Genomic DNA, 26,608 nt, shown 5'->3' on the forward strand with positions numbered 1-26,608 from the left:
GCTGTACAGGGGCCAGGGGAGCCAATGCAAAGCATACGCACCAATCACCATCAGATTTACACCGTGGCCACATGCGCTACTGAAGCACGGACTTCTTCTTTTGTTTATTTGACCCTTGATTCTTTATTAAGATATCAATCATTTTTCTCAAACAGATGGAGTTCTCATGTGCATCTGTTTGCCTTGTGCCTGTTTGCCAGTTGGTTTGGTAATCCCCCAAAAAGAAAGTAAAACTGAAATTTAGTTCACTTTCTAGATGTAGGCTTTGGGAGGTGGCAGAGAAACACACAGTGAAATGCTGTTACACAGTACAATGTGCCTTTCCCCAATTGCTGTTTGATGAATGTAGGATGAATCCTCTTTTGGGACACGGCATGTGAATGTTCGACTGTAGCCATTCCTCTCTTTTTTTCTGAGAGCACTGCTGCACAGTTGAAACTTGCTTTACTCTATAACCAGACTATAGAGGTTTCCCACATGCCCTTAGTTAAAGTAGTCTGCCCTTATGGTGTTGATCTAGGTGCTGAATGGTTATTTGTGAACTTAAGCCTGCCTTTGTAAATCTAAAAAAGTGTGACAGTAACACAAATCATTGGTGGAAAAGGCCACTATCAAATAGTGTGTCTCTGCTTCTTTTCGAACAAGAAAAACACTGAATAATTTGCGGACACCAATGCCTTGTTGTAACCTGATCATTTATGGATCAGTTGTTTCCTTTCTGGTTTAATTCACCATGTGATTGATTTTCAGTGCAATACTGTCGGAAAATATCCACACTAAGCCGTGCCTGAAATAGGGAATCATTTGAATACAGATGCTTACGGCTTAGGCCTTGTCACTGGAAACCACTTGGAGTCAGGAGACAATTGCAGGTTGATTATGTTGCTTCTGACAGAAGTTGCAACTCCTTTGTACAAGGCAGAGATATTTGCATTTAAATGCTTATTGTAGGCATCTAAACAGCATAAAGACTGATTGTAAATGCCAGCTGTTGGGTTGTCCTTGGGAATAAAAAAAGAATTTCAATAAGGAAAATTGCCATGGAAATGAGGAAATTATTTTCAAACAGTGGAGCTCAATAAGTAGGAAATGGTGGAGTTTGTTGTGCTGGTTGTATTCGTCATTTCTATTGAGTGTGTTTGTTCGATTATGTATGAATCTATTTACAGTTAGCTACTGTATTTTGTATTGTGAGTGGTGGAATTACAGTGATTTTATGCAGATTAAGCATTTCCTCTTATGTTCTTTTGTTGGATACAAACCTGTTTTTTTTGTTGTTGCTGCTGCTGCTCTACCCTGTTTGACTTTGTATATGCGGTTGGGCTGTATGCACTGCAGTGGGTAAACGATGTAGGCATTTTCTGTGTATTAATTTATCCAAATGTGAAAATGTATTATGATTGTGATGATATATTTGACTTGTCTGCTTACCTCTTTTAGTTATGTTGAGTTTGTAGGTATTTGATATAGCTTGACAGCTTGAGCATGTCATTCCTAGCTCTCTAGATGTGTGTACATGTACAGTATGTGTGTGCGCATGTGTGCATATGTGCACTCTGCATGTGAGTGCGATTATATATGTGTGGGTGTACATATGTGTGTCTGCCTGGTGCCCAAAGCAGAGTGATGCCCCTGCTGATTCTGCTCCTCTAGCTCTTTGTCCTGCAGCACTCAGCGTGTCTGCCTCCTCAGGAGACTGGCAGGCTTCTCTAGTGTGGCTCCACAAAGGCCCAGCCTCCTTTGAGGTGTTAAAAACTTCCATTTATGCATCTCCCTGGACAAAAAAGCACCGAGCCCATTTGAGTCCAGTGGCGACACAGGCAGACATTGTGGCCACGCTTCTCTAGCACTCATTTCACAGATTCTAAAACCAGTATGTGGTGAACAGGATTTGAGGGGCTAAAGTGCCCCGCGAGGGCCAGGCGATAAGAGGGAGAAACGCCACCACGCAGTAAACTAGAAGATGGGTCCGGGAAAATAAACACATTACCTGGGAGAGAGAGACTCGTTTTCATACCCCTCCCCCCCCCCGAACATACACACATACACAAACCCCCATATTGAATAGGTACAGAAAGAAAGAAAGAACGAAAGAAAGAAAGAAAGAGAGAGAGAGAGAGAGAGAGAGAAATAAAAGCAGAGCACAGAAAGAAACGACAACAAAAAAAAAACAGAAAGAAAAAGAACAAATCCTCTTTTGGAAAAGGAGGAAATATGCGTATACGTCTCAGAAGTTAAGAAACGAGGTCTCATCAGTGGGCAGAAAGACAAGCTATCCTGTGTTCTCTGGCTTTACAGTCTTTTGAGTGAAGAATATGTGAGAGGGAATCAAAGAGAATTGATAGGTTGCACGCCCGCCTGTTAGGAGCACTGGGGACCTGAATGCCGTCCACCGTGGAGGAAAACATTCTATTTGCTGGTCGTTTCTCTCCCTCTCCCCCGCCTCAACCCAGATGCTCAGTAAATAGACTTTTATTCTTGTTATTTGAGGCAGAGGAAATGACACATAATGTATTTGCCGTGCCGCACATGAAAGCCCTGTTCAGCCGCAGCACTGTATCAGGCTATCGCTTGTAACAAACACTGGGCAGAATAGCTGCTAAGGGTGGATGTTTTTTTTTCTTTTCACTTCATCTGACACTATTGCAGTTAAGTACTGACACAGCCAGAATGCCCGTCACTGTTTTAGACCCTCTCAACAAAGATATTTTAACTGCAGTGTCACTCTGTTAGTCATGCCTGACGTATTGGTGCTAGACATTTTGTGAGCGTCTGGCCCGCTGTAGTTTCAGTGTCAGGACAGAGTGCAGCCGCCTCATACTGAACCTCGATCAGTCAGAGAGGCAGAGAGAGAGTGAGAGAGAGAGAGAGAGAGAGAGAGAGAGAGAGAGAGAGAGGCAGAGAGAGACGATGAAAACAGGAAAAAACAGAGGTTAGCAAGGCTGTGACAGGTAACGGTGTGCAGGAGCGTGGAACAGCTGCGCGCGTGTGATTGGCCTGTTTCCAATACCAAATAACTCAATGATACGGTGGATCTTGAGGAGAAATAAAGCTCGTCTTTCTAACACAGCGGTGGAGCTAATTTTTTATCCATGCCTGTTCACCACACCAGTAGGAAGTTAGAGCTCCGGATTAATAAGGTTATCAGCAGGCGATTCCTCCACAAATACTTCCCTAAGGTGACCTGTGCCGCCCTGCCAGTGTCTACGTTGCCTACATGGACAGGAGCCCTTTCCAGCCTAAGCTTGACCCAGTGCTCCCACTCTTGGCTCTGGTGATTACGCACTGCATGGAGACCGTCGTTTCATATTTCACAGTTGATGGTATTGGAGAGAGGATCGACTTTATGGAATTGGGTATTCATCAGACAATCACACGTGTTGAAATACTATATTAGACATTTCTGTGCCAGAATGTTCCACACTTCACCCCGCCACCCTCCACACACACCCCACACCCATCCCCCTCCTCCCATTTCCCTATTTCCCCTGGGACCGCCGTTATAGACCCACCTCATTGCATCCCAAACTCCCCGAGTCCCCAGGCCCGACTGTGCGGCTGCTGCTTCTGCAGAGATAACCAGACAGCATCCAGGTAGGGAGCAGCCTGCTGATGGCATAGATTACCTCTATTGTCAAAATAACTACCTCGGCAGAATTCCTACTTTAGCGTGTTTGGACGCAAGAGAGAGTGAGGATTTGGAACGGAGGATTGGGAGGATATTTTTTAACATGTTGCAGATCTGGGTGAATTCCAAACAGAAGTTCAAGTGCAAGTTTTGGCTTGCCTCATGCATATCCACACACAAGTACACATGCACAAATGTACGCATGTATATGTGCACACATGTACACGGACACAGACACATATGCATGCATTTTTCAATGTAAAAAATGTCCTAGGCCTATGTCCTAGTTTAAATGCAATGTAGCCATCTGCTTTTATGAACCTTGATACCTGAATTAGTTAAAAGCACTAATTGTCCTAGTCCTACTTTATATATTTAGACATTGGGCAATGCACTATTATGCAATGGTTGATGTTTCCTGTGTACTCATGGAGCTGTGCACAGTTGTTGTGGTGGTTGTCTATTGATACTGAGCCACTGTCACATGACGGTCGAAGACACAACACTCTGTTATGGTCAGGGAAAATCAAATCAAGCATACCCCATACTGTAGATGAACACATGCCTAGAATTTGAAGGTTCATTTGATTTGAGAGGGAGTCTCAGATGCTCTCCTAGCGGTGGCTGTCAAACAGCTTTCTCTTACATGTTGTGTAACAGGCTTTAGCCCAAATGGCAATTCCAGGAGGCATGTGTTTGATGTGCAACATAAGGATACATGAGCAGATTTAAGTGGGAGGTTTTAGTATTCGTGTATGGGATAACTATATTTTACTTTCTGTATCATGGTAGATATATTGTATGGAATGTAGATCTGATATGGTGCCCTGATAAATTGGATGTGTGTGTGTGTGTGTGTGTGTGTGTATTCTCTGACAATTCCCAATGCTGGAATAAAGCTATAATGTTTGACTGTTTCACTGTGCATATTAAAGCTTTAGTGTGCGTACTGTGTAGACGGAGTGTGTGCATGTTTGCACTTGATGTGTGTGTTATATGTGTGTTTTGTGTGTGTATGTGTCTGTGGTGTGAGGTGGCTATCACTGGCCAAAGCTAGAGGAAAGGCCACTCTTTGACAGAAATGCCACAGGTGGCTGTGAGCTCTCTGTCCCAGCTCCTTTGATGTCAGCCTGTTATGATTTTTCTGTCTGAGAGCTCAATCCCCTGTATTTTCAGTGTAGTGGTGTTGATTTTATTCCAACGGCAAACTATTCTTTGTGGCTCCGTTTGACCGTTCACCTGTGGTCTAATGGCTTGACAACTGATGGCTCTAATAGTCCACTAACATCTCTGACACTCCACTGGTGTAGACAGCTGGCGGTAGTCTATGAACTTATGCATATGTATCAGAGGTATTTGTTAGTATTTGTCAGTCATACATGGCAGTTCTCTCTCCCTCTCTCTCTCTCTCTCTCTCTCTCTCACACACACACACACACTCTCTCTCTCTCTCCCAACTATACAAAAATATGAAAAACTGTGCCTGTGGTTATTGGACAAGATGACTTGTTTATAAAAATGTAGTGAAACCATTAATTTGAATTTTGACTGGAATTTTGTTTCATAAATTCCTGATCCTCTAATTAGGAAAGGGAATGCCTGTTTTATATTTCCTGCCCTGAGGCCTAATTCACAGCAGGAAAAGAGCTACTACACGCAGCTACAATAGGCTGGTTGACATTGACTCCTTTATTACACCACAGGGATTACTGCAATTGTTTCATGGTAATATCATTTGGTTTCTCTCATTATTTGCAATTATGAATTCTTTTTTTCTTAAGACAAATAATGAATTTAAACCAATGAATAAGAAATACATTTTCCCATTTGTTCTTTCCCTCATTGTTCTCAATTAACATCAGATTATGAATTCAAAGGCTTGTTAATTTCTACCCCCTGTAATTATAAGAGCTCTCATTTATTAAGGCACAACAGGAATTAGGCCTATAATCAGATGTTTGACAAAGAAAGACTGGTTTATCGAATTACCACCCATGTAAGATGTGGTTTATTCAGCAGGCAGTGATTGTTGTGTAAATAGCACAGCTACTAATATAAGTTAATTGTGTGTGTGTGTGTGTGTGTGTGTCTGTGTGTGTGTGTGTATCGGAGGTGGGTGGTTGCAGGAGGAGCGCGGTGCAGAAAGGTGAGATGAGATTGAGAGGCGGGAGTAGACTTTAAACTCAGAGGTGCTATTCATGTACAGTAACAGCTTTCCATTCAGCTGGGGTCACCTGGGTCTCCTCTCCCCTATTGTCACTTCCAGCCTCAAGGCTACCGCATTCAGATCCGTCTGCAACTATTGCCTTTATCTGGCTTATTCTGTTAGACCTCCAACCTCCCACGCAACAGTCTGCACTGCGCTCTGACAACAATGCGGCGGTAGTTGGTACATTTATCTGGTCTTGTTGTTGGTGGCTTATTGGCCCCAGCCATGGGAGAGAGGTACAGTAGTGCAAATTAGTGACAGATCAATTAAGCGTGACCTTAAAAACCCTTGGCCTTGTTTAATTGGCGGTGCTGAGGCAGGCTAATTGTATAAATCAGCTGGTAATGAGATCTCGGCTTATTGTGAAAAACAAGATAATGTGAGGAAATGAACACGAATGAGCTTACTGTATTTTCATCCCTCAAGCTTTAACATCCCCTGACATTTTTGTTCTCAATGCGTTTTTTCGCTACTACTTGACTTGAATGTTTGTGAATCTGGGTTTGATAACGCCTAAAACTGATGTACGCATACTGGAGTTTGCTGGTTATTTGTATGCACTGTAACAAAGCTCTTAAGTTGCAGGACTTCAAGAGACATGCTGTAACTAGCAGAGCATGCCACTAAATAAATCATTAGCAGGCAGTGCTTGAGGAAAGAAAGCAAAATTAAATAAAACAACCGCTTTATATGAAAGCTGTTTATTAGAGGAATCCACAGACTGGAGGACAGATTAATGAGGTACCAGAGAAGTAGATTTTAAACATTGTCTAGGACTGGTTCCCGATGGTGACAGCTGTGCGGACTGGAGGTCAGACACTAACAAAGCTGTTCTAGCTCAGCTGTAGAGACTCTGACCCTCAGCCAACAGTCACCATGGTCCCAATTCTCTTTCTCTTGTCCTTTCTCTATTTGTTCTCATGTGGGTAAATACAGTTATCTAACTACCCTGCTGATTTTAACTATGTTCTACATTCAGGGGCATTTTTTAATCAAATGCAAGATATTTACAGTTAATAATAACAACAATTTAATGTTATGTATAAGGACACAATTTAAGTTGTCTTTTCTGTCTTCTTTCTGGTTCCATTTCAGGTCATTTTACATGAGTTCAAAATCAACTAACCAGTGATCGCTGGGAGCTGGGGATTGAGTCTTTCAGTTTTTGTAAGTATCAATTTGCCTCTTCAGTTGTTTCTTTCTAGCCACATGTGTCATTCACCCCTGGTGTCTTTCACCCACATTGAACACCTGCATCAAATGAGGTGGACAATTGGATAGTCACACAATGTATGCACAATTAGACAGTTACAGGTACAATGTTACTGACACAAATAGGGTTTTTTGCCCTGCTCATTTATAGCTTTTTAACATTAGATCTGTCAACTTATTTTCTATAGTGACCAAAATATGTTTTCCTATATTGTGTTGTGTTTATTCCAAATTCATTTTTATTTTATTTTTTTTTTATTTTTCTTGGTGTTTACTGTGTAATATAAATCTCTGTCTTGTGTGACACGTATTGTCATGGCCAAATGAGGCTTTCTCTTATTTATTGACTGAGATTTACTCTAGTACTTAGTTGCTATTCTGTCTTTGAGGCCACCCAGAAAACACAAACACTGCCTCTTTTTCTCAAAACCAGAGAAAAAAAAACTATATCAGGAAAATTTCAAGTGTCTTTAGCTGGAATGAGCATTGAACATACAAGCTCCTATAAGTACAGTCAACAAAATATGCAGCTTTCTTGATGTTACATTTGGATTTAAAAGTGATACTATGGAAAGCGCTCCATTGAGCAATGCTCATTAGAAATGTGCTGTTAGTTACCAAAACAGCGCTGTGTGCACCAGAAAAAAATAACTAATGGGATGTTTGTTGGATTTGTTGAGAAATAATGGGTCTATGGCTGTGTCAATGAGAGACACCAAGGAATTAAATGATCAAAACAAATTTTTGGACCTTATACTCCTCTTCTCTCTGGAGTTACTGTATAGTTTTGAACATCTGAAAAAGTTACAGCCTTGGCAAATACAGAGTTTCCGCCTGAAAGAAATAGGGATTTTTATTTATTTTGAAGGCTAACTTGCCTTTATAATCTCCTGTACTCTAAGTGAGAGTTTTCATAGCAACAGAGAAAGAAAGTTGTTAAGAAACGCAGTGCTTTGCCTCAGAAAACAGAATAGAGCATAATACAGACCTTTCTGCATCGCTATAATATTCCTTTAATGGTCTTTGCTCTGGTGCTGCTCTTGCAGCCTCTCTAATAAAAATTGTATCTCAGATAATATTAAGCAAATAAAGCTGAGAAAGTTAGTTGATATTAATCTTTTCTTCCAAATGTCAGTTGGAGATATCATGAGAGACAGGACAGAGTCATATTAATGTGGTTGAGGAGCTCTTCAATATCATCCTATCTCAAAGTTCATGGCCATTTACCATTGTTTATCCATGCCATTTCATGTCAAACACCGTCTTCTGCTCAGATGAATATGCACTTGTCTAAAGTCTGCTGTCTTTGCTGGTGTGCATTAGTGTTGATCACTTTGTTGTGAATGGCTTGAGTGAGCTTGAGAGCGGTTGTGCTATATCTTTGTATGCCAGGCCTTTCTGTCAGTCATCACACTCTGTAGGTTTTGTTACTACAACTAGAGTGATTTAAACGGACAAACTTATTCTTAAAAAGCACTTCATACATATCAACAACAGGCATCACAGCACCAGGAACATGGTGCTAAAGCAGAGTAAAAAACAAACACCTTCTGACAACAGAACACAGTTCTTAGCTGCCATAGATCAACCTGACTGAACAACAGAGCATGCCAGTTTATAGTTTAGAACATGTACACTCATATGGTGGACTTAAAAAAACCCTTCTGTTTATGCTAAGCTAACATAGCCAGAAGACTCTCCCCGTCTCAGGCAGCAAGCCAGAGGCAGAGCAACACCTCAGGCCTCCACTGGACGAGCCACATACGCATTTCAAAAATTTCAACATTAATTGAACTTGTGTAACATGACACAAACCAACGACTACTGCTACTACTCGCCAGCGGTGGCTACTGCCCCCTGCTGGCCACGACAAAAATGCTCCCTTCCTCAGGCAGTGGATAGCGGATAAATGACCCTTGATGCTCCAACGCTAAAAACTCGGCTCTGTGCTCCGTAGAAAACTAAAAATTAAATATGACTTGCATCAATATACCTTCACTTTCATATCCCCAGTTACACATAATTGTCATTCAACAGATACAGTAAGAGCATTATTTGTTCCCACATCTAACGGTTATGGTATAAAGTGACTAATGTTATTTAAGTCTTGTCAGTGTTTGTTAGAATAAGGAATACAGCACGGGGGCTCTAGTGACCAGCAGTCACTACCCATCTGTGTCCGAGTCGTTTTAGTGTGCCCCTTTGTGATACGCAACGCACCATCCCACTCTCCTGTGCAATTCTATCAGCCAGACCTCATACACTCATAAATCTAGATCCTTTGCAACTTTAATCTACATGTTTAATTAATCATAAAACGAGGCAGGGAGTAATTTTGTTTGTGTGTGGAGCACTTGTGGAACAAGTTTAATCACTCTTGTGCGATCCCATTTGGAAACACCTGAGGATATGTTGGAGCATCTGAATAGGCCAGATACACTCTTTGTTAGTATGTGCCATTTATCTAATAGGCAGTGGGCACAGAGTCTCATGGCTCTCAACAGCCCGCTATCGAAGGGGAGGATGCGGGGGAACCATTTTGTCAGAAATTAAATAAACAGCACTTCACCATAAAATGAAAATGAATAACCTTTGAACGGTTATTTTTTCATCTATTATTTATCAAATGGGTCTTTCAGTCCACTGACCCTGCAGTGATTATGGTCAATATGTCGCTAAACAGAAACCGCTTGACAAAGACTTCATTTTAATTTCATCAGCCTCAATTACTTCAGAGGATCCCAGTGTGCATTTGGAAAATTAATTGTTGCACATTTCATTACCTGGCAAGAATGCAGAAAACCTGCATGAACTGTATTCATGTTACTAAACTTTGCATCCAATAAATAGCTTGCCGTGATCCCGTACCACTCAATGACCTCGTTTGGACTGCTGCAACTTAATGAAACATGCTTTGAATATTGGCCATTTGATTAGGTGTGTTGTCTGGGTTCTTTACAGCAGGTGATTAAGACTGGTCCATGTTTGAAACACCCGAATAGGATCTAACCTCTCCGTTTCATGCAGTGGTTATCAGGTTATGATCTGCTCTGTGCTTTACCGGATTTATGTTTCGTTTTTTTGATGGCTTGATGGGCTTTATTTCATTCTCTGGAGAATAAAAACCTAATATGGACTTGGCTGCTTTCCTGCGTCTCAAGGTACGTTCCTTGTACTGTAGGACAGAGTTTTACCTAGTAGCTATATACGGCAGAAAACAGGACCAAAGAACACGCCATTAATCTTCTTGCTACCCCAGCTGTGGAAAGTAATGCATAACTAAAAGTCCGGTAAAATGAATTAATGATTTCAACCATGAACTTTTCTCCCAAAACGCCATGAATCGTCTCCAACTGATAATGCACCACGACCCTGGAGTGTGAAATCCCTGTTGCGTTGAGAGTAGCCAGTTAATTGATTCGCAAATTATTTAAAGTTTGTGGTGCCCAGGGGAGTGCTAGGCTCTAATGACGGCCCATTTCGAAAGAGTTGAAAAACTCTTCCCAGGCAGGCCTGTATTGAATTGTAATAGTAAGCCAACAAGTCTAATCTGAGCCTCGGGAGAGGGAGGGAGCCTGTGTTGCTTGACTGGGTCGAATATGCTGTTGAAATTCTTGAAATTCTGGATTAGACGAGGAATATTCCATATCTAGCAACATCTAGTCTGATTCTCCTTTATTCCTCTTTTGAGGCTTACTTTTTCCTATTGTGATGCTTTTATCTGCTATATGGTAAATTAAGTAACTTTAATCACTTTTCCAGTGCAGATAAATGCATAGCTAAAATGTGATTATTTTTTACATAGTCAGCTTGCAAATGCCATTGTTCCTGCACATGGCAGTGTGTCATTTATCTAGCAACATGACACTCATTGTAGTAAATTCAGCCATTACATTTCTGAAGACGGCCAACGCCAAAACGAATGGAGTTTGACTGACTAAACAGGCTGACGAGAATTAAGGTTGAGAACACTAGTTAATGAGTGATATGTTTATAAAACCATTGCTTGCAGATCTTTCTGAGAAATCAACGATTGCAGTCTGCATTAATTAATCTCAGCATGAAGTTCAGAGATGTTTTTTTTGTGGTAATGTCTGAATTAGGCAATTTACGGGCTCAGCTCGTCATTCTGTACAGAATAGACCCGGTCTAGTAGCCTACATACATTCCATTGCCTCCGAGTAGAAGTGGTTGGATCTCTGTGCTAATATCAAGGAGCCTCTAATCTGGACCCATTAGCAACTGCTGTCATTCAGACACACGGTGTCGGCCTGATTTAAATAAAATGAAATGAAGATAGTTGTTTCTGGTCCCTTGGCTTCACTCATTGCCATAAACATATGCTCTGTGCCCCGCTTCTTTCCATCTTATTTATGACTTTAATTTGTTGTGTGGGCTGCGCTAGAAATCAAATTTAATCCAATCCTCCCAGGGACCCTGTCATATAATAACATGGTAATTTCTGTGTATCCTTTTGAAAAATGAGGAAATTAATTCTTCCTGACATGTTCTAATTATTCCAGTGTGAACGGTGGATGGGCTCCCCTCCTTTTTCCCATCCCCCCAGCCCCCTAAGTGTCAGTTGCCGACGGGTGGCGAGGTGCTAATGCTGACCAGCAGCGCGTTTAATTTGAAACATGAGCAGACACCTTTCAACACACCTTCCTAATGTTAGAGTGGCTCACACAAATTAATTCACTACTCATCTGGCAGCTCTGACTCTGATGTGTGTGCGTGTGTGTGTGTGCTTGTGTTGGGGGCTGGGGGGTTTGGGGGGTGGATGGGACACTATTGCCATTAGTTAAGGTGACATAAGGTGTGTGTGCACACAAACCCTTGTGTGTGTGTGTGTTTATGTACCAGCCTGTAGGTGTATGCTTGTATGTCTATGTGTGTGGGCAAGTGCACATGTGCTGGACCAGGTATCAGCATATTTCAAGTGACTGGGTGTTGAGGTGGCGTAAAGCTGTCTGTTGGGACACTGGGATCGCTTGGACAGCTTTTTTCCCTGGATCTCCCTCCTCTCTAACTAACAGTACCTTTTCACACATCCCCCCTGCTCCACTGAGAGCTCTGAAGAGCTTATTTAATTAGACTGTCATCAGCCAGTCTTTAGCTTATCACTTGAATCTGCACAGGGACACTACTGGCAGAGATGTTTTGGAACAATGATAGCAAGCCCTTCTTGTATTTAATGCTCAAGACTTAAACGCTTATTTATTAAAACAAATAACTGTGGTGTATTTACAATAGTAAAAAAAATGGTTGAGAATGCTCTGGATTGTACATACCAGCACATCATATTTCAGAGTGAGCGGTTCAACCCTTTGCAGATCCCACATTATCTTTCTAAATTTATTTTATTCAGCAAAACTAGCTCATGCAAGGCAAAGTGTGTGTGTGTAGGTGTGTGTGTGTGTGTGTTTCTCAGTCTGTGTGAATACATTCACTCTCACTGAAGACACAAGGCTGACCACTGACAAAAGACTAATTGGCCTTAGAATTGTCAAACTAAGCATCCTATTGACTTTCAACCTTTCTCAAAGAGCCTGCCTTTCAGTGGTCAGTCAGCAGCTAAAGATTTCATAATTACCTGGGAGTTGCCATTTGAAAAAAAAATCTGTTTTCATGCTATTGGCCTGGTATGATGAAATAAAAAGGGTCAGGACAGATTACGGAGAACAACATTGGTTGATAATTATGACTAGGTTAAAAAATAAAATAAGCTGTCTTCTCACAAGTGCCAAGAGTTTGTCTCTATAAGTCCAAAGCTCTGTATACATTCAGGCTTTTGAGGGGAGAAAATGTGTTTCCACTCTAATTATGTACAGTATCTAAGGAGCTGAGACAGGAGGAGAAAAAAATAAACAAACAGAATTTACTGAACTTTGGAGTCGGGTTAAAGCCACAGAACTGTAATTGATTTGGTGTGTGTGTGTGTGTGTGTGTGTGTTGTCTCTGGGTCGTAGAACAGAGCGCTCATAGCCGTGGCGTCATGGTCGAGGAGAAGAGAGCATGGCTTTGTGAGCGGTGGGTGGGTCCCCCCATGACTCAGAGAGGGGAGAGGCGTCAACATGGCCGCCCGGCCCACAGGGATTAAAGCCCCCCCCACCCACCCCACCACACACACCCTGCAGGGTTAATCACTGCCATCTTGGCTCCATGCAGAGGGAGCAATTGCACTCTCCATCACTGTGGAAGAACTGAGGCACAAGCCACCAGTCAGGCTGCCACTGAAGCAGCTCTATGGGTAGACCTGCTTCATAAGCTTGTTTCCACTCAGTACAATAGGACGTTTTGAGCCCTGGTTTACTTTTTAAGAAGGTTGGAGTTCCTGGATCAGCACAGCGATCCTTCCTCTTTGTCCTCCCCTTTGTCAATTACTGCTTTTTATCGTATGGGTTTGGTTAAGAGACATACGAAGCAACCTGTGATATAGTCAGTTGTAAGATAGATCAGGATCTATGTAGGTAGCCTCTGTGTCTCGCTGTGCACTTCGCACTACGTGGGCCTGTTAATGACTGAAGGCCGTCTCGTGCCAAGACCCACATGGCTGCTGGCGGTGCATTAAATCAGCAGTCAATTTGACTGGAAGTTCGAAATCTGGGCTAGGTTAAGGGGATGTGCTGAAGCCGTGTTAATAGCTAGCTTGTTGTCCATATGGTACTGCTTTAATAGAGCACATTTGTTGCAGATGGTGAGAGACTTGGTTAGGCAGAGGCAGCTTTTGGCAGGGGCTCGTTCTTCGAAAGGGCTGCCGTGCCGCTCAGCCTGGTCCAGGCCAGCTTAGTGTCTTTTAACATTGATGTCTATCCTCCCCACTTCTCCTTCACCAAAAAAACAGTCTGCCCTTGAATTATGGCCTGGTCTTAATTTAAAACCATTCTTGTTTTTTTTTTTTTGTTTTTTTTTTTAGATCTATGGAGAAGAGCAAATACAATGTGGCTCAGTCACATTTTCCTGAGTTTGGTCTCCAAACCGCACCTTTGCTTCCATAGGCTAAGTTCAGTTGTCTCCATGACCACAATGGGATTGTAGACAGCAGGTCCAGCTGAGGAAACACAAGCAGAGAGACAGTGAAAGAACGAAGGTTATGGAATAAAACCAATGATAAAGATAGAAACTGAGTGTGGCCTAATCTATTTCATTTCCTCTCCTGGCACTGCTCTGTTTTAGTGAGCCTGCTGAAGGATTTAGGTGCCAGTAAAGCATATATACAGTATATTCAGTGATAAGAGTCCTCTCTATATCCTCTCAGTGTGGGTTTGTTGAAGTTTTGCATCAAATCCCATAATGCAATTATGTGTTTCATTGGGCTCTTCCCAATTTCTGAACAAAAGTTGTATATATATATGTGTGTGTGTGTGTGTGTGTGTGTGTGTGTGTTTATATGTGTGTGCATGTGAGTTTGGCAGCACACTCCTCTGTGTGTGTGTGTGTGTGTGAGTGAATGTTTGAGTTTGTGTGCGTGTGTGCCTGCCGTAGAGTATGTGTGCTTTTTGCACTCAGAGAAGTGAGGAGACACGCTTGATCTGCTCTGCACTGTTTGACGGTTGTTTTCTCACGTTGTCACTGGCTTGGTGTGCTGTGGTGTGGTGATGGTATTATGTGCGCTGGGCCCAGCTGAGTGGAGAAGAGAGCAGAGCAGCAGAGCCCCTGGCTATGCCACTCCCCCCTCCCTAGACACCTTATTGTGAGAAAAGTCTCGGCTGAGCCCTCTGGGCCTTGTGGATCCACTGCCTTGCTAAGTGCTGGCCAGACTGAAAGGCACAGTGTCCTTGGGCCCAGCTCATTCTTTCCATTCTCTCAGAGGCTTTGTCTCATAAGCCAGGAGAGCAGGGGGAGAAAATGCCAAATTACACCCATGTCACTAAAGCTGAAGGTGTTTAGGACTGAGATGTCATTTGCTGTTGTGTTTCGTGTTATTCATGATGATGTGCATGAGGGAGCTCAGCGCTGCAGCAGGAGAAGTTCACAAATTAGTATTTTTTCCTTCCATTACTGGCTCAGAGTATTGAATTTTTCAGCAGGAATTTTGAAATGTACACTTTATAGCTCTTGAATTCGAAAGTCATGAAATTTTAGTGATGAATAACAGGACGGGGATGGTGCAATGATGAAATGTTGAACAGAAATGATTGGTTAACATGCTGAAAATATTTTTGTAAGAGAATATCTTTGCCATATTTTAGTGGCTGAATCTCTATTTTAGGCTAGTTTTGAAATCTGAGAAATATTGCAACCAGTGAACACAGTTCCACTCGCAAATCTGTTTTGCTTGTTTTTAGCACTTAAAACAAAGCACATGGAAGCCCCAAATCAATTTCCAACCAATCTTAAAACAATAAAAGTGTATATTCTACAGACCAATAACACAGGCTAATGGAAACCTGTTGTAAGTCATTTTTAGCCATGTGCCTCCAGTATTTTGCGGGTGAGGCTTCTGAACGACCCCTGCGAGCGGTGACATCATGACCACATCCTCCTGCCTCATTGGCGCTGTGTGTCCCAGCTTGGGTCCCTTGTGGCCGGGCTCCCAGAAGCCACAGCTCCCTCGCCACACATGGGCTGCAGCTGGACCACCGTTGGCTACTCTGAGTAGACCGGGGCTGCTCTGGGATCTGTGGTTACGATCCTGGATGTATATCTCTGCGCACAGCCCTGGAAACACTGTATGGAGATCAGTAGGCAGTAGAGTTTATTTGATGCAAACATATCATCAGGCTCTCAATGCAAACCAATGTTGTATGCAAATCCACTCCCTCGATGGAAAAGAGGTATAATTAATGATGTCAGTTCATAAAAAGAGAGGATGGGTTCCTAGCCATCTTTCTGCTTTAATTAAAGACATGCCTTATTATAGGAGGAAGATGTATGCTCTGTGTTTTTCTTTTCTTTCTTTCTTTCTTCCTTTCTTCTTCCTTCCTTCCTTCCTTCCTTTCTTTCTCTTTCTTTCTTTGTCTTTTTTCTGTCTTTCTTTCTTCCTGTCTCTCTCTCTTCTCCTTTTTCTTCTTCTTCTTGATTATTCCTCTTTTCATAGTTAAAATGGTTCTCTGTGTATTTCTCCTGCCGCAGAACCCCACACGCTGACATGGAGGGCTTTCTTCGTAGCAGCTTTTTACTGAGGTTAGTTTCATTTCCGTTGTTGCCATTTAGGATCATAGGTCGGGTGGTAGTGGGCTAACAGGGGTTAAACTTTCTGACATATTTTAGCTTTAGACCTTGTTCTGTGTGTGTGTGTGTGTGTGTGTGTGTGCGTGTGTGTGTGTGCGTGTGCATATGTTTGTTTGTGTGCGTGTGTGTGTCTGTATATTTGTGCTGTGTGAAACAAGGATTCTAACTTATTTACCCAAGCTGTGTATGTTATGATTGTGCTCATGCAGTGTGTGGCTGACTGGCATGCTCACCCCCGATAGCCTACAGTCAGACTGAAAGCACAGTTCAACCTCCGGGACAGATGTAGACTTCCCCCCCCTCCCTCTTTCCCTTCCTCTCCCCTTCACAGCTTAGTGGACCTGCAGGTCTTAGATCAGGCTTTCTGTGTCTTTACACTGCATGCTTTTGTCTGACCGCTCTCCCCCATCTGCCCTCCCTAGCTCGCCGGCCTAATCAGGGTGGTTGGGGTAAGGCTGGGGGTGGCATATCGGTCTTGTGATGTTCTGTTGTTTCCTGTTGAGTTCTGTGTTTGTATTCAACCTACCATAAAGATTTACATTTTTTGTCTTTACCCTTCCTGTGATTCTAATTAAAAATTTGTGCTGTCATTACACACAGAGGAAGTAAATAAGAGAGCGTATTTACCATTGGCTCCTTTCCTAGTGAACCACCTTCTCTAGGCTCCAGTGTTGCTCCCTAATTAGGGTTGGCTCATTAGAAGCCACAGCAGCAGCATCTGCCTTTCAAAGCTGCTGTCAGCCAAACTTTACTAAAGCTAATGAATCCTCTTTGATTTCTTTTTCAAAAGGTCACTTATTTGATTAAATTAACAGCATTTTTTTTCCCTCTTAGAACTGTTGGGGGCATTTTAAAAAGAAAGGACAATTTGATACCATTACTCTCCTTAGTCAAAATGTCCTCTAGGAATTCAATAGGAAAATCTGTTCAAATTGGTTCCAAAATACAAGAGCATGCAATAAAAATGTATTTATCTTTTGAATCTTTTAAGATCATACTAATAATAAGATTGAGTCCTACAAGTTTAAAAAATAAATCCTAAAGGGCTTTACAAATTTTGAGTTCTGATTGAATTGCAATTGGGTCCAATTATGTGTAATTCTATTGCATGAATCAGATTCACAAGGACTTTTTGACGTCTATGACTTAACCGTGTTTTGAAAAAAAAAAAAGTTTGTTAACTCAATATAACAAAAAAAAAAAAGATATTTAACAAATTAATTAAAGGTGTCATTTTATCAGCTTTAAACGGAAATGAAATCTATTTAACTTGAAGTAAACTAATGTAACATATCTGCCTTATGCAAAAAAAAAAAAAAAAAAAAAAAATCTATAATCTCTTCTGTGGCATGGCACCAATTATTCGGTGCGGTGTATCTGCTGTGTCTGAAAGGAGTTATTCAGGCATACAGGATGTTGAATCTTCGAGAACACGCTGCCTATGTTCATTTCCGCTTGTTGTTCCACTAATGCTTCAGAGTGGAGGATTGCGTTTGACTCTCGCCACCTGTCGAAACCAGTGAGACAGAGAGCAGCACCTCTCCAATTCACCAGAGATCTTATCCACATCAAATCCTGCATCTGCAAACTAACCAAGAATAGGAGAAAAAACAAGAAACATGACCTTTGACTTTGGCTGTGTCCTAACAATTTTCCTTTGTTCTTTGTCGGACTCGTTGCTGCGAGAGAACACTGCGATTATTCTAAGTAAACACATTATTGCACTCCTAATCCACATCCTTCTGTCAATGTCTGTTTTAATTAAAGGAGAAGTGCCAGTAGAAAGATATCACGCACGCTGGCTGGAGATTGGAGCACGGAGGCCTCAACAATCAGGCCAAGATTAAAGGCAGGCTTTGCTTTAGGGTTAGCCCTTTTGCTTGGCAGAGACTTGTGTCCTGGGGAGGGGTGTGCAGCGGGGGCGGGAGGGGTGAAAGGGGAGAAAAGGATAGAAACAGGGGTGGATGGATGTGGCAGTTGGACATTCCTCCAGTGAGGAATCCCTGTCTATCTTTTCTCAAGCAGCTGAATTAGGTCAAAGGGGGCTTTGTGAGTGCAACTATCTAGATGTATGACAGCAGCTCACACTTGTGACTTAATTAATACATATATTTTTTTGTAGCACTCAGAGGGGACATGTTGTCTTTTTAATCCAGGATCTGCTTCCCAGCTGTATGGCGTAGAAGTTCCATCTCTGCTCCAACGAACAGATGTTTATGACTTTTTCTATGTCATATCTCAGTAACACACCGGACAGACCCTTCATTATTGTAATGAGTCATGCAGTTGGTTTTGAGTCATACAGTGCATACAGTAAGTCGCAATAGCCGTAAAAGTATCCACTTTCAGTTGAGAGAAATGCTGCTTCTTAATGGTACCTGCTACGCGGTCATGAGTAGTCCTTGTGAAAAATACATCAAACTCTTCAGATGTGATGGGAGAAATCTTAACAGGTGAACTCCTTATTTAGTATAAAGCTCAAAGCCTTTGTACTGTCTCTTGAAGATAATGTCAGTCTGTTTAAAATTCCCAATCCATGACAACCGATATATCTGTAACAAAGTGAAAGAGTTCTCTGAATTATACAATGTGCACAGTGTATTTTAGTGGAGGACGACTATTCATGCTCACGTTATTGTAAGCCTCAAATTTCTCCTCTTTGTTGTGGTGGAGAGGTGTTTCAGATCCATTTTTCATAAGTTTATAGCAGAATTTTAACAGGTTTTTGTTTGTGTTGTGAAAGATACTGAGAAATGGAGCGTGTGTGTGTGTGTGTGTGTGAGAGAGAGAGAGAGCAGAGAGGGAGAGGGAGAGAGAGAGAGAAAGAGAGAGAGATGTCTTCGGCAGTCTCTGTCTAGTCCCAGTGGGCAGGACCTCCCCCTACATCTCTGCCATTATTTGATGTAATGAAAGGAGAAAGTGTGTAACATTGAGATTGTTAATTAATTTAGTCTAACAAGATGAAGATAAATGAAACCCACTGAAGGTTGACTAGGCTAAGGGGCCCACTTAGCATTCCTTCTGCCCTCCAGCTCTGCCCCTCTCACTCCTTTACAATGGAGCACAGCTAATAGGTGCAGCGCCATGTTTGTACAACCCCTCTGAGCTCTCACCCACTAAGTTTAGACATGGAACGTTTTTGTTTTTTTTTTACAAAATATTGTATTTTATCAATCTCTGTGTATCATAATCTACTCTCTGTGCAATCTTTTAATTTCCAAATGGCTGGGCTGCACGGTTAGTAGCATATATATGAAGTTATTTTAATTAAGTTAATGAAGTCGTCTTGACATGTTAGAAAAAGCTCAGTTGATGTACATGATGGTAAACTAAATTGATTTTTTTAATATATGGATAGCAGCACTGTTCACAGGGGTTACTATGACATTATTCTTTTGGGGGCACTTGGTCGTCTTCTGATAGATAACTAAAAACATATTTTCCATCTTCTGCTTGAGATCAGTTATAATTTTGCCAGGAATAGAGGGAGGTTATATAAATGGCCATTCTCTCCAGCAACTATGTGGCCCCTTCACATGAGCCTGTGTGACTCCAGCCTTTCACCATATGAATGGTTCTTCTCTAATGCGGCTTGGGGGCTATTTGAGCGGCAAGAGAGACAAAAAGCAGAAAGGACATTTTTCTAAAAAGCCAGACAGTTGTCTTCATCCACAGCCCTTTCAACCAAATCAGTAGTCTATCGAGGCCCTTCTTCAGCGGACAATTTTGTACAGGGTCTTCATGGCAGCACAGACCAATCATTATGGCACCCATTCTTTGCTCCCTTAGTTCTCAAGTCATCAACAATGGGTTGTTGATTGTATGGAAAACACCAGAACAATTACGTCCTCTGTTTTGGTGGCAGGGCAGCGTTTTAAAGTGCGATCCTCGATAATGGCCTTGTTATTGTTATTCTTGGAGCAGGCCTCAGGAGAAAGAAGTAGCTGCTTGCAGTACGCCATTATTTCGCAAATTTCGATTAGCTCATCATGTTGTCTCCTGGCAAATAGAATCATAGCTAATTAAAAGTGAGTGAGAGCTCTGCCTGTGACTTAAAAGGTAGCACTCGATAGGCCAATAATATGAAAAAGGTGGTAAAAAGAAGGATTAGAGCTGTTACCCTAGTAACTCCAACTTCCATCTGCGAGGGAACAATGAACTTGTGTTCCTCCACCACCTATGCTTGAAAAAACAGAAAGCAAGAAAGAGAGTGTTCTGAAAGGACAAGACCCTTTTTAACAACAAAGTGGGATCCAGGCCTAATAGGCTCTTTGGTGAGAGTTGTTAGGCGAGATCACTGGGGGATAGAGGAGCGGAAAGGTCAACGTGTAATCCTACGACAGTGAAGGTCATCCGAGGTTTTTACAATAGCAGTTTGTTTTGTGACTCCATTTGTCTGCCTAAGAAACAAAACCTGAAGTTCAGCCATTTTAGACATACTGACGGAAGGGAGAGAGGGAAAAGGCTGGGTGAGAGATGCATCTGTTGGTAGAACATCGCCTTGTGATAATGGGGTAACACACCACACGGCCAAAATGTACTCATTCCCTTAGCTGATTAAATAAACACAAACTAGATGCCAAAGACCTGGAGGGAGAGTAACTTCTCCAATTAAAAGGAGCTGTCAGAAGCTCTTTAAATTGTCTCTTGCGTCTCTTTTACTGATACAAGAGTGGAAACCGATCCTCCATTGGTTTCTGGCACCTCAACATACTCTGTTGGCATCAACATTAACTCCTAGATGAATCTAAAAAACACCTTTAGATTCAACCAGTGTATCCTTTCCTGACAGAAAGAGCTGCATATGATCAGCACATTATATCATTTTTTCCGGTCCTTTCCGATTTATTTCCACAAAACACTATAATGATATTATAGCCACAGTATTTTAAAGACCTGAAAACATTATTAGAGGTGAAAAGTGGTGATGAAAATATATATGAAGTGGTAGTCTTGGGTAATGCATTTCCATAATATCCACTTTATTTTAGCAAACATAAAGACAAGTTTCTGTGAGCATTACAAGAAAAAAAACAAAACTTGTTTGATAGGCTTATAGTTAAGAGCTGCTAAAGAGCTCCTGCGCTGAAAGGGAATGCTCTCCCTCTAAAACATGGCTGAGTTATAATGATCCATGACTACGGAGGCACAGTATGTGTTTCTCTTTGAGTTTTATGTCCCTTATTACAGCTGCAATACGTCTGCTCACATTAAGCTAATTTATGGCTGAGGCCAGCGGAACAGCAGTACAGGTTAATGAATTTGGCATTACTAATTAAACGTTATTGAGGGCTGAATATGAATCCTGTGGTTGGGAGGGACAGCGGAGAAGAGGGGGGGGGGGGAGAGGAGGAGGAGAACGGGACAGAGGACTCTCTCTTCCGCAGTACTTTTCTAGTTGCGTCTGTGATGAGTAAAATACGAGAAGTGAATCTGAAGACAACACTGCCTCTGAGGTGAATCAGAGGACAGCTGCGTTTCAGTGCAGTGTCTCCACTCAATGCGATCTCTGATTGACTGTATCTGAAAATAAATTGTTTGTAGGATTATGCATAATTTGACAGAGTGCGCTTGGGGAAAATAAAAACTCTGTTCAATATGCTACTGTGAAAGGAAGGAATACCTGTTAAAACCCAAGCTAGGCGGCTCTGGATGTAACTTTGACATATTTTCTGTATCTGAGTCTCCATATCTGTTCTAACATGTGGCGAAGTGCTGGGTGAAAGGATGAATGAACAGCTAAAGTGATTATACACTCTGAAGGTGAGCTGAGGACCTTCCTGTTCTGACCAGTGAAGAACATGACTCCTTTCAGACAATTGTTGCGTTATACTGCTTAAGGAGAATTGTCCAATGACTTCGCTCATCTCGTGAAAACAGGGACTTGAAGGCCGTGTAGCGGAGTCCGCTCAGGCAAAGAGACAGTGTGACAGTGTGGAATATTGAGCAATTATTGAACTGCCCTCTGACGCACACGCTCCAAGACCAGGACTAGTTAAAGAAGATGAGATATTCTTTCCCCTGCATTGAAAATTCATTGCCTCTATACATGTTAGTAGGAAGCGGTGGTGCGACACTGGTGCAGTACACGGAAAAGAAAAGGCGGCTTGAGAAAGCTTTTAGGGAAACACAATAGAAGTAACCTATACACAAACATAATTATTGAAAAACTACAAAAATGTTCGAAAGATTTTAAAAGAATGCTGGAAAATATATTTAAATATATAAATATATTTTTTTCTTTTATAATTGTAAGGTTCCTCAAAGCTCCCTAAAGGTTCTTCAAAGCTCTCTAAAGGAGCTTCTCTAAGAATCTCACCACTTATTGGGATCCTAGAGCCACTTTTTGGATCTTCTCAGCATCTCATGGTGTGAAGTACCCCTAATTTTTCATTTTTTTATTTTAGTGTATTGTGTATAGAGTGAATGGAGTTGGCTTGTGTGTACTCATGTGTTGTTTAAGTCTTATTTTTGCTGCCTCTCTCTCTCTCTCTGTCTCCCCCTCTCTCTTTCACTCTCGCAAGCACCTCTACACTCCATGTCTGACATACTCTCCCTGAGAGCTAAGCCTTTCAATTTAGATTTCAATTATCATGTTAGTTTTGTGATTAGACTTCTGTCCTCCAGGAATCAGACCTCTCTGCTCCTCTCTATTCCACTCTATTCCACTTCCCCTGCAATCACATCCCATCTGATGAATTGCGCATATAATTACGGAAGTTATTGAATATGCAGATCACTGCTGACTCTTGGTGTGTGCTTCATAATGCATTAACTCTAACTGTATCAAACAAGGGTCCCTGATAAAGACCCACTCTGATAATGAGAGAGGGCCAATGTATGCTATTAGTCAGAGATAACAGACACCACAAAGGCTGGGACTCAATTAAAACAGAGCCACGCTATAATCTGACTGTGTGTGTGTTTGTGTGTGTGTGTGTAGGAGGGCTGGTTCCCCTTACCCCCCCTTAGCCCCTGAACAACACCGGTGTAGGGAGTTGGCACTGGGCACAGTCAGCTCTACCATTACAACCAGTGCAGCACAGTTTCTTGTGGCTGGCCAGCCGGCCAATGCACAGGGTGTTTATGAATCATCCGACATGAGGTATTTCCCCCATGTTACAGTATGTTGCTACCATAGTCTTACACTCTGTCCCATGATGCAATCCCTTAGAGCCTTTCAGGAGAGGGGAGTGAAGCACTTTACAGGCACACCCACAGGAGGGGGATGTGGGAAATTTTGAAAGTTTTGAGTGATAGCTTTTATAGAGAGCTTTCTCAAAACCTGGCTTGCCAGCCAATGAAACAAGCCTCTCCTGATGCCCATACATACTACAAACTATGGACTTTTGTCTTCGTCTTGAAATACAGGGAAATAATTTGTTACCTACTCAATAAAACAATATTCATTTTTTCACATAAAGCTTGTCTTACAGACTTTCTGGTGTAGAGTTTCTCAGCTGCTATGTTCAGTTAGAGACACAATTGAGAATAGAGGGAAAAGGAAGAAACCAGGTCCTGTATTTTTAGCCTGTGCTGTAGTGATGTAGATGCCATTTATAGCTGATATGCCGGCCTGATCCTGGACGGCTGCCCTGCTGACACCAGAGAGGAGAGTTTATAGACTACAAACTCTGCACCCCCACTCTCCAACACACAGACATGCAAACGAAGTAGGAAAAACACGTCGCTTTTCAAAATATCAAACACCACATCATATCTAGAGTGTACAGCGCACAGCCTGCTGATTTGCTTTATTATGTAGGCCTATTAGACATCATTGAAATGAACAATTAAAATGTAGTTAGATTCAATTGTAACCTGATTCATCATATGCTGGCTGACTAGCAGATGGTCACTCCTAGAAGCCGACAGTCATACACATCAGGCATTAACATTCTTTCTTAGGATATGCTGATTGATTTACAAAGGCAGAACACGCTTGGACAAGAAGACAAACACATTTTGTCATATTGAATCAATATAATCTAAGCAAACAATATAATGTTTATCAAGAAATGTATACAGTGCCATTTGCTCCGTTTATTGTCTTTCACTCGTTAAACAATTTTTCTATACAGTTAAACAGAGCAAAATACACTAATTACAACTGAAGGCATGAAGACTAAACTGTACTTGGTAATTTGTAAATAAAAGGTTATGTTAAAGCTCATTGTCTCTTTATGGGGTGCAGCGTTGCTCACTATAACTGAGAGAAAACATTCGTCCAATAGGAGCTTTTATTTAATCAACTCATTGTTCTAGAATTTTTTTTAGTATATCTTGCCATATGTTTTACACTTTAATATATATATGGTGCAGATTCAAAATTCCCTTTGAATCTGTTATATCCATGACATTGAAATCCATTAAATCAACTTTGAATAATATTGAACAGAGGCAGCGATAATCTGATCTAATGTTGTGATATCTAATTACCCCTTTGTTGTCCCCTCTGCTGTGGACACAGTGGTTGGTATTAGAAGGCTTGACTGGTGCTGGATCTGTTTCTCTGTCATGGCTGTCTGTTGTAATTAAGACTCAGAGAGTGGCTTCTAGCACACTGCACTGTGACTACTGTACCCAGCTCCATGTATATTATTAGGTTAATAGGATTGAACATGTTTACACCAACTGTTAGCTTAACAGGAGGTCAAGGAGGTGACTTAAACTTGGGTAAGGGGCTTACTTAGGAGCTCAAATAGCATTGTAGTGGCCGACTAATACACACCGATACACACACACAAATATGCACTGCACTGCTGCTCCCGCTAATATGCTTTAGTGACCTGTAAAGTAAAAGAAAACTAATGGGCACGGTTTTCCTAAGTGGCCAATGGGATTTTGGTGCCCTTTACTGTAAAGAGTGTGTTGCAAGTGCGACGACCTTTGCCAAGTCCCAGCTATTGTTTGCAGATTGGTTACACACTCTACAGGCTGTGAAAGACACATCTGCTACCTTCAGCTCAGCAGAGAGCAGATAGACAGTCAGAGACAGGGTTGGGGGGGTTTAGGGGAAGGTGTGTGTGTGTGTGTGTGTGTCAGGGGGGATAGGGGAGAGGGGGTGGGGGTGGGGGTGGGGGTGGGGGGTGGAGTCCAGGCATCAGGAGGTGGGGTCCACAGCTACCCTGTCATACAGCTCAGCTACAAGCCCTATCTTCTTATCAAATATTTGTCTGGCCTTCACCGGCTATTTGCCTTGTTCTGTTTGCTTTGTTTATTTAAATCTATTTGAGGCCAATAGATAGACAATGTCCAAAAAGCTGTTTTGAGATTTTGTTTGTTACATAATGTGTATGTGTGTATATATGTAGGCGTGTGCACACACGTACGAATTGCACATAGATGCTTATTTATTTTTTCCATTGTACTTCAAATATATGCTCTTAGATATTTTGTGGTTAAATGGACTTACAATACTAGAACACTAGATTTTTTTATTTTTATTTTTTTTAACATTTAACATTGTGTTTTTGGGGAAGTCACAGCAGGCATTGTTGTTTGGTTATCATAGCAATATAAAAGTGTTAAATCTGAAGTCAGTGTTACAGAAAACTCCCTTCAGGATTTTAGGATCAGATATAAAACCATATTTGTTTAATGTGTTTTCGATTGATTCACTGATTGAGATCCAAAGGGTGGTCATAAATGTTTCAGGACAAAGGGTCTCTTTGTGTGCGCGGGGCCCCAGTTGAAATGGAGGAGTAGTTTGAGATTACCAGATTATTTCCTACTAGCCCAGTGAGTGAGGCGAGGCGAGCCGCAGCCCTGCACCGTGCTGTGCTGAGGCTGAGCATAATGAGTGTGGTGGCAGGGAACCACAACAGAGCCGGGGCAGAGGCTGCCTGGGAACCAGAGGCCCGTGGCCCACGGCCAAACACAGACACAAACCCTGCCGCACACTTGTGGTTTTTTAAGAAAGCAATTTAGTTAATGATTTCATTTTGAAGCACTGTCATGATGCATGTGTCTTCTGAGCCAGCCACCAAAGAAATAAAGGAGAAACTAACACAGAGGAGAAGGTATTAGTAAACATGAGGTGACCCCGACAACCACAGAAAAAAATAACATGCAACTGAGCGTAATGTGGCGTCACATACTTACATCTGTTCTGAACACAACACAAATGTTACTTGGGTAATAGATTGTGGTAGGTATATCGCTTGTGGCAAAACTTCTATGTTGACAGACAGGCTCCTGTGTCTTTTTATGCATCGCTCTGGACAAATGCAGAAGAGAGTTGGAGCATAGTATGAGTGGTCAGACACATGGTTAGCAGCAGACTGCTGAGGCATTTTCTGTTTCAGTCAGCGTCTAATCCACTACAGTGCCTGCTCCCCCGGAGTGGAAATACAGCACATTTTTCTGTTCAACCATGTCTGTCA

The 26,608-nt window shown here is 41.9% G+C and overlaps 1 protein-coding gene across 5 annotated transcripts in view; it reads left to right on the forward strand.

Moving 5' to 3' along the window:
- The window catches only part of sox6 (SRY-box transcription factor 6), a 142,727-nt gene that overhangs the window by 13,847 nt on the left and 102,272 nt on the right, over nt 1–26,608 (forward strand). For 3 of the 5 annotated variants that reach the window (XM_071906405.1, XM_078291699.1, XM_078291562.1), the window contains 2 exons: nt 6,933–7,004; nt 16,125–16,175. In XM_071906405.1, coding sequence (XP_071762506.1) covers nt 16,141–16,175 — 35 coding nt within the window. In that variant the 5' untranslated portion in view covers nt 6,933–7,004; nt 16,125–16,140. Of the gene's footprint in view, nt 1–6,932; nt 7,005–16,124; nt 16,176–26,608 lie in introns of those variants that run through there. The other 2 variants (XM_078291607.1, XM_078291654.1) reach the window with 2 other exon arrangements.

Source organism: Centroberyx gerrardi, chromosome 1 (assembly GCF_048128805.1).
Source record: "Centroberyx gerrardi isolate f3 chromosome 1, fCenGer3.hap1.cur.20231027, whole genome shotgun sequence".
Taxonomy (NCBI): Eukaryota; Metazoa; Chordata; class Actinopteri; order Beryciformes; family Berycidae; genus Centroberyx; species Centroberyx gerrardi.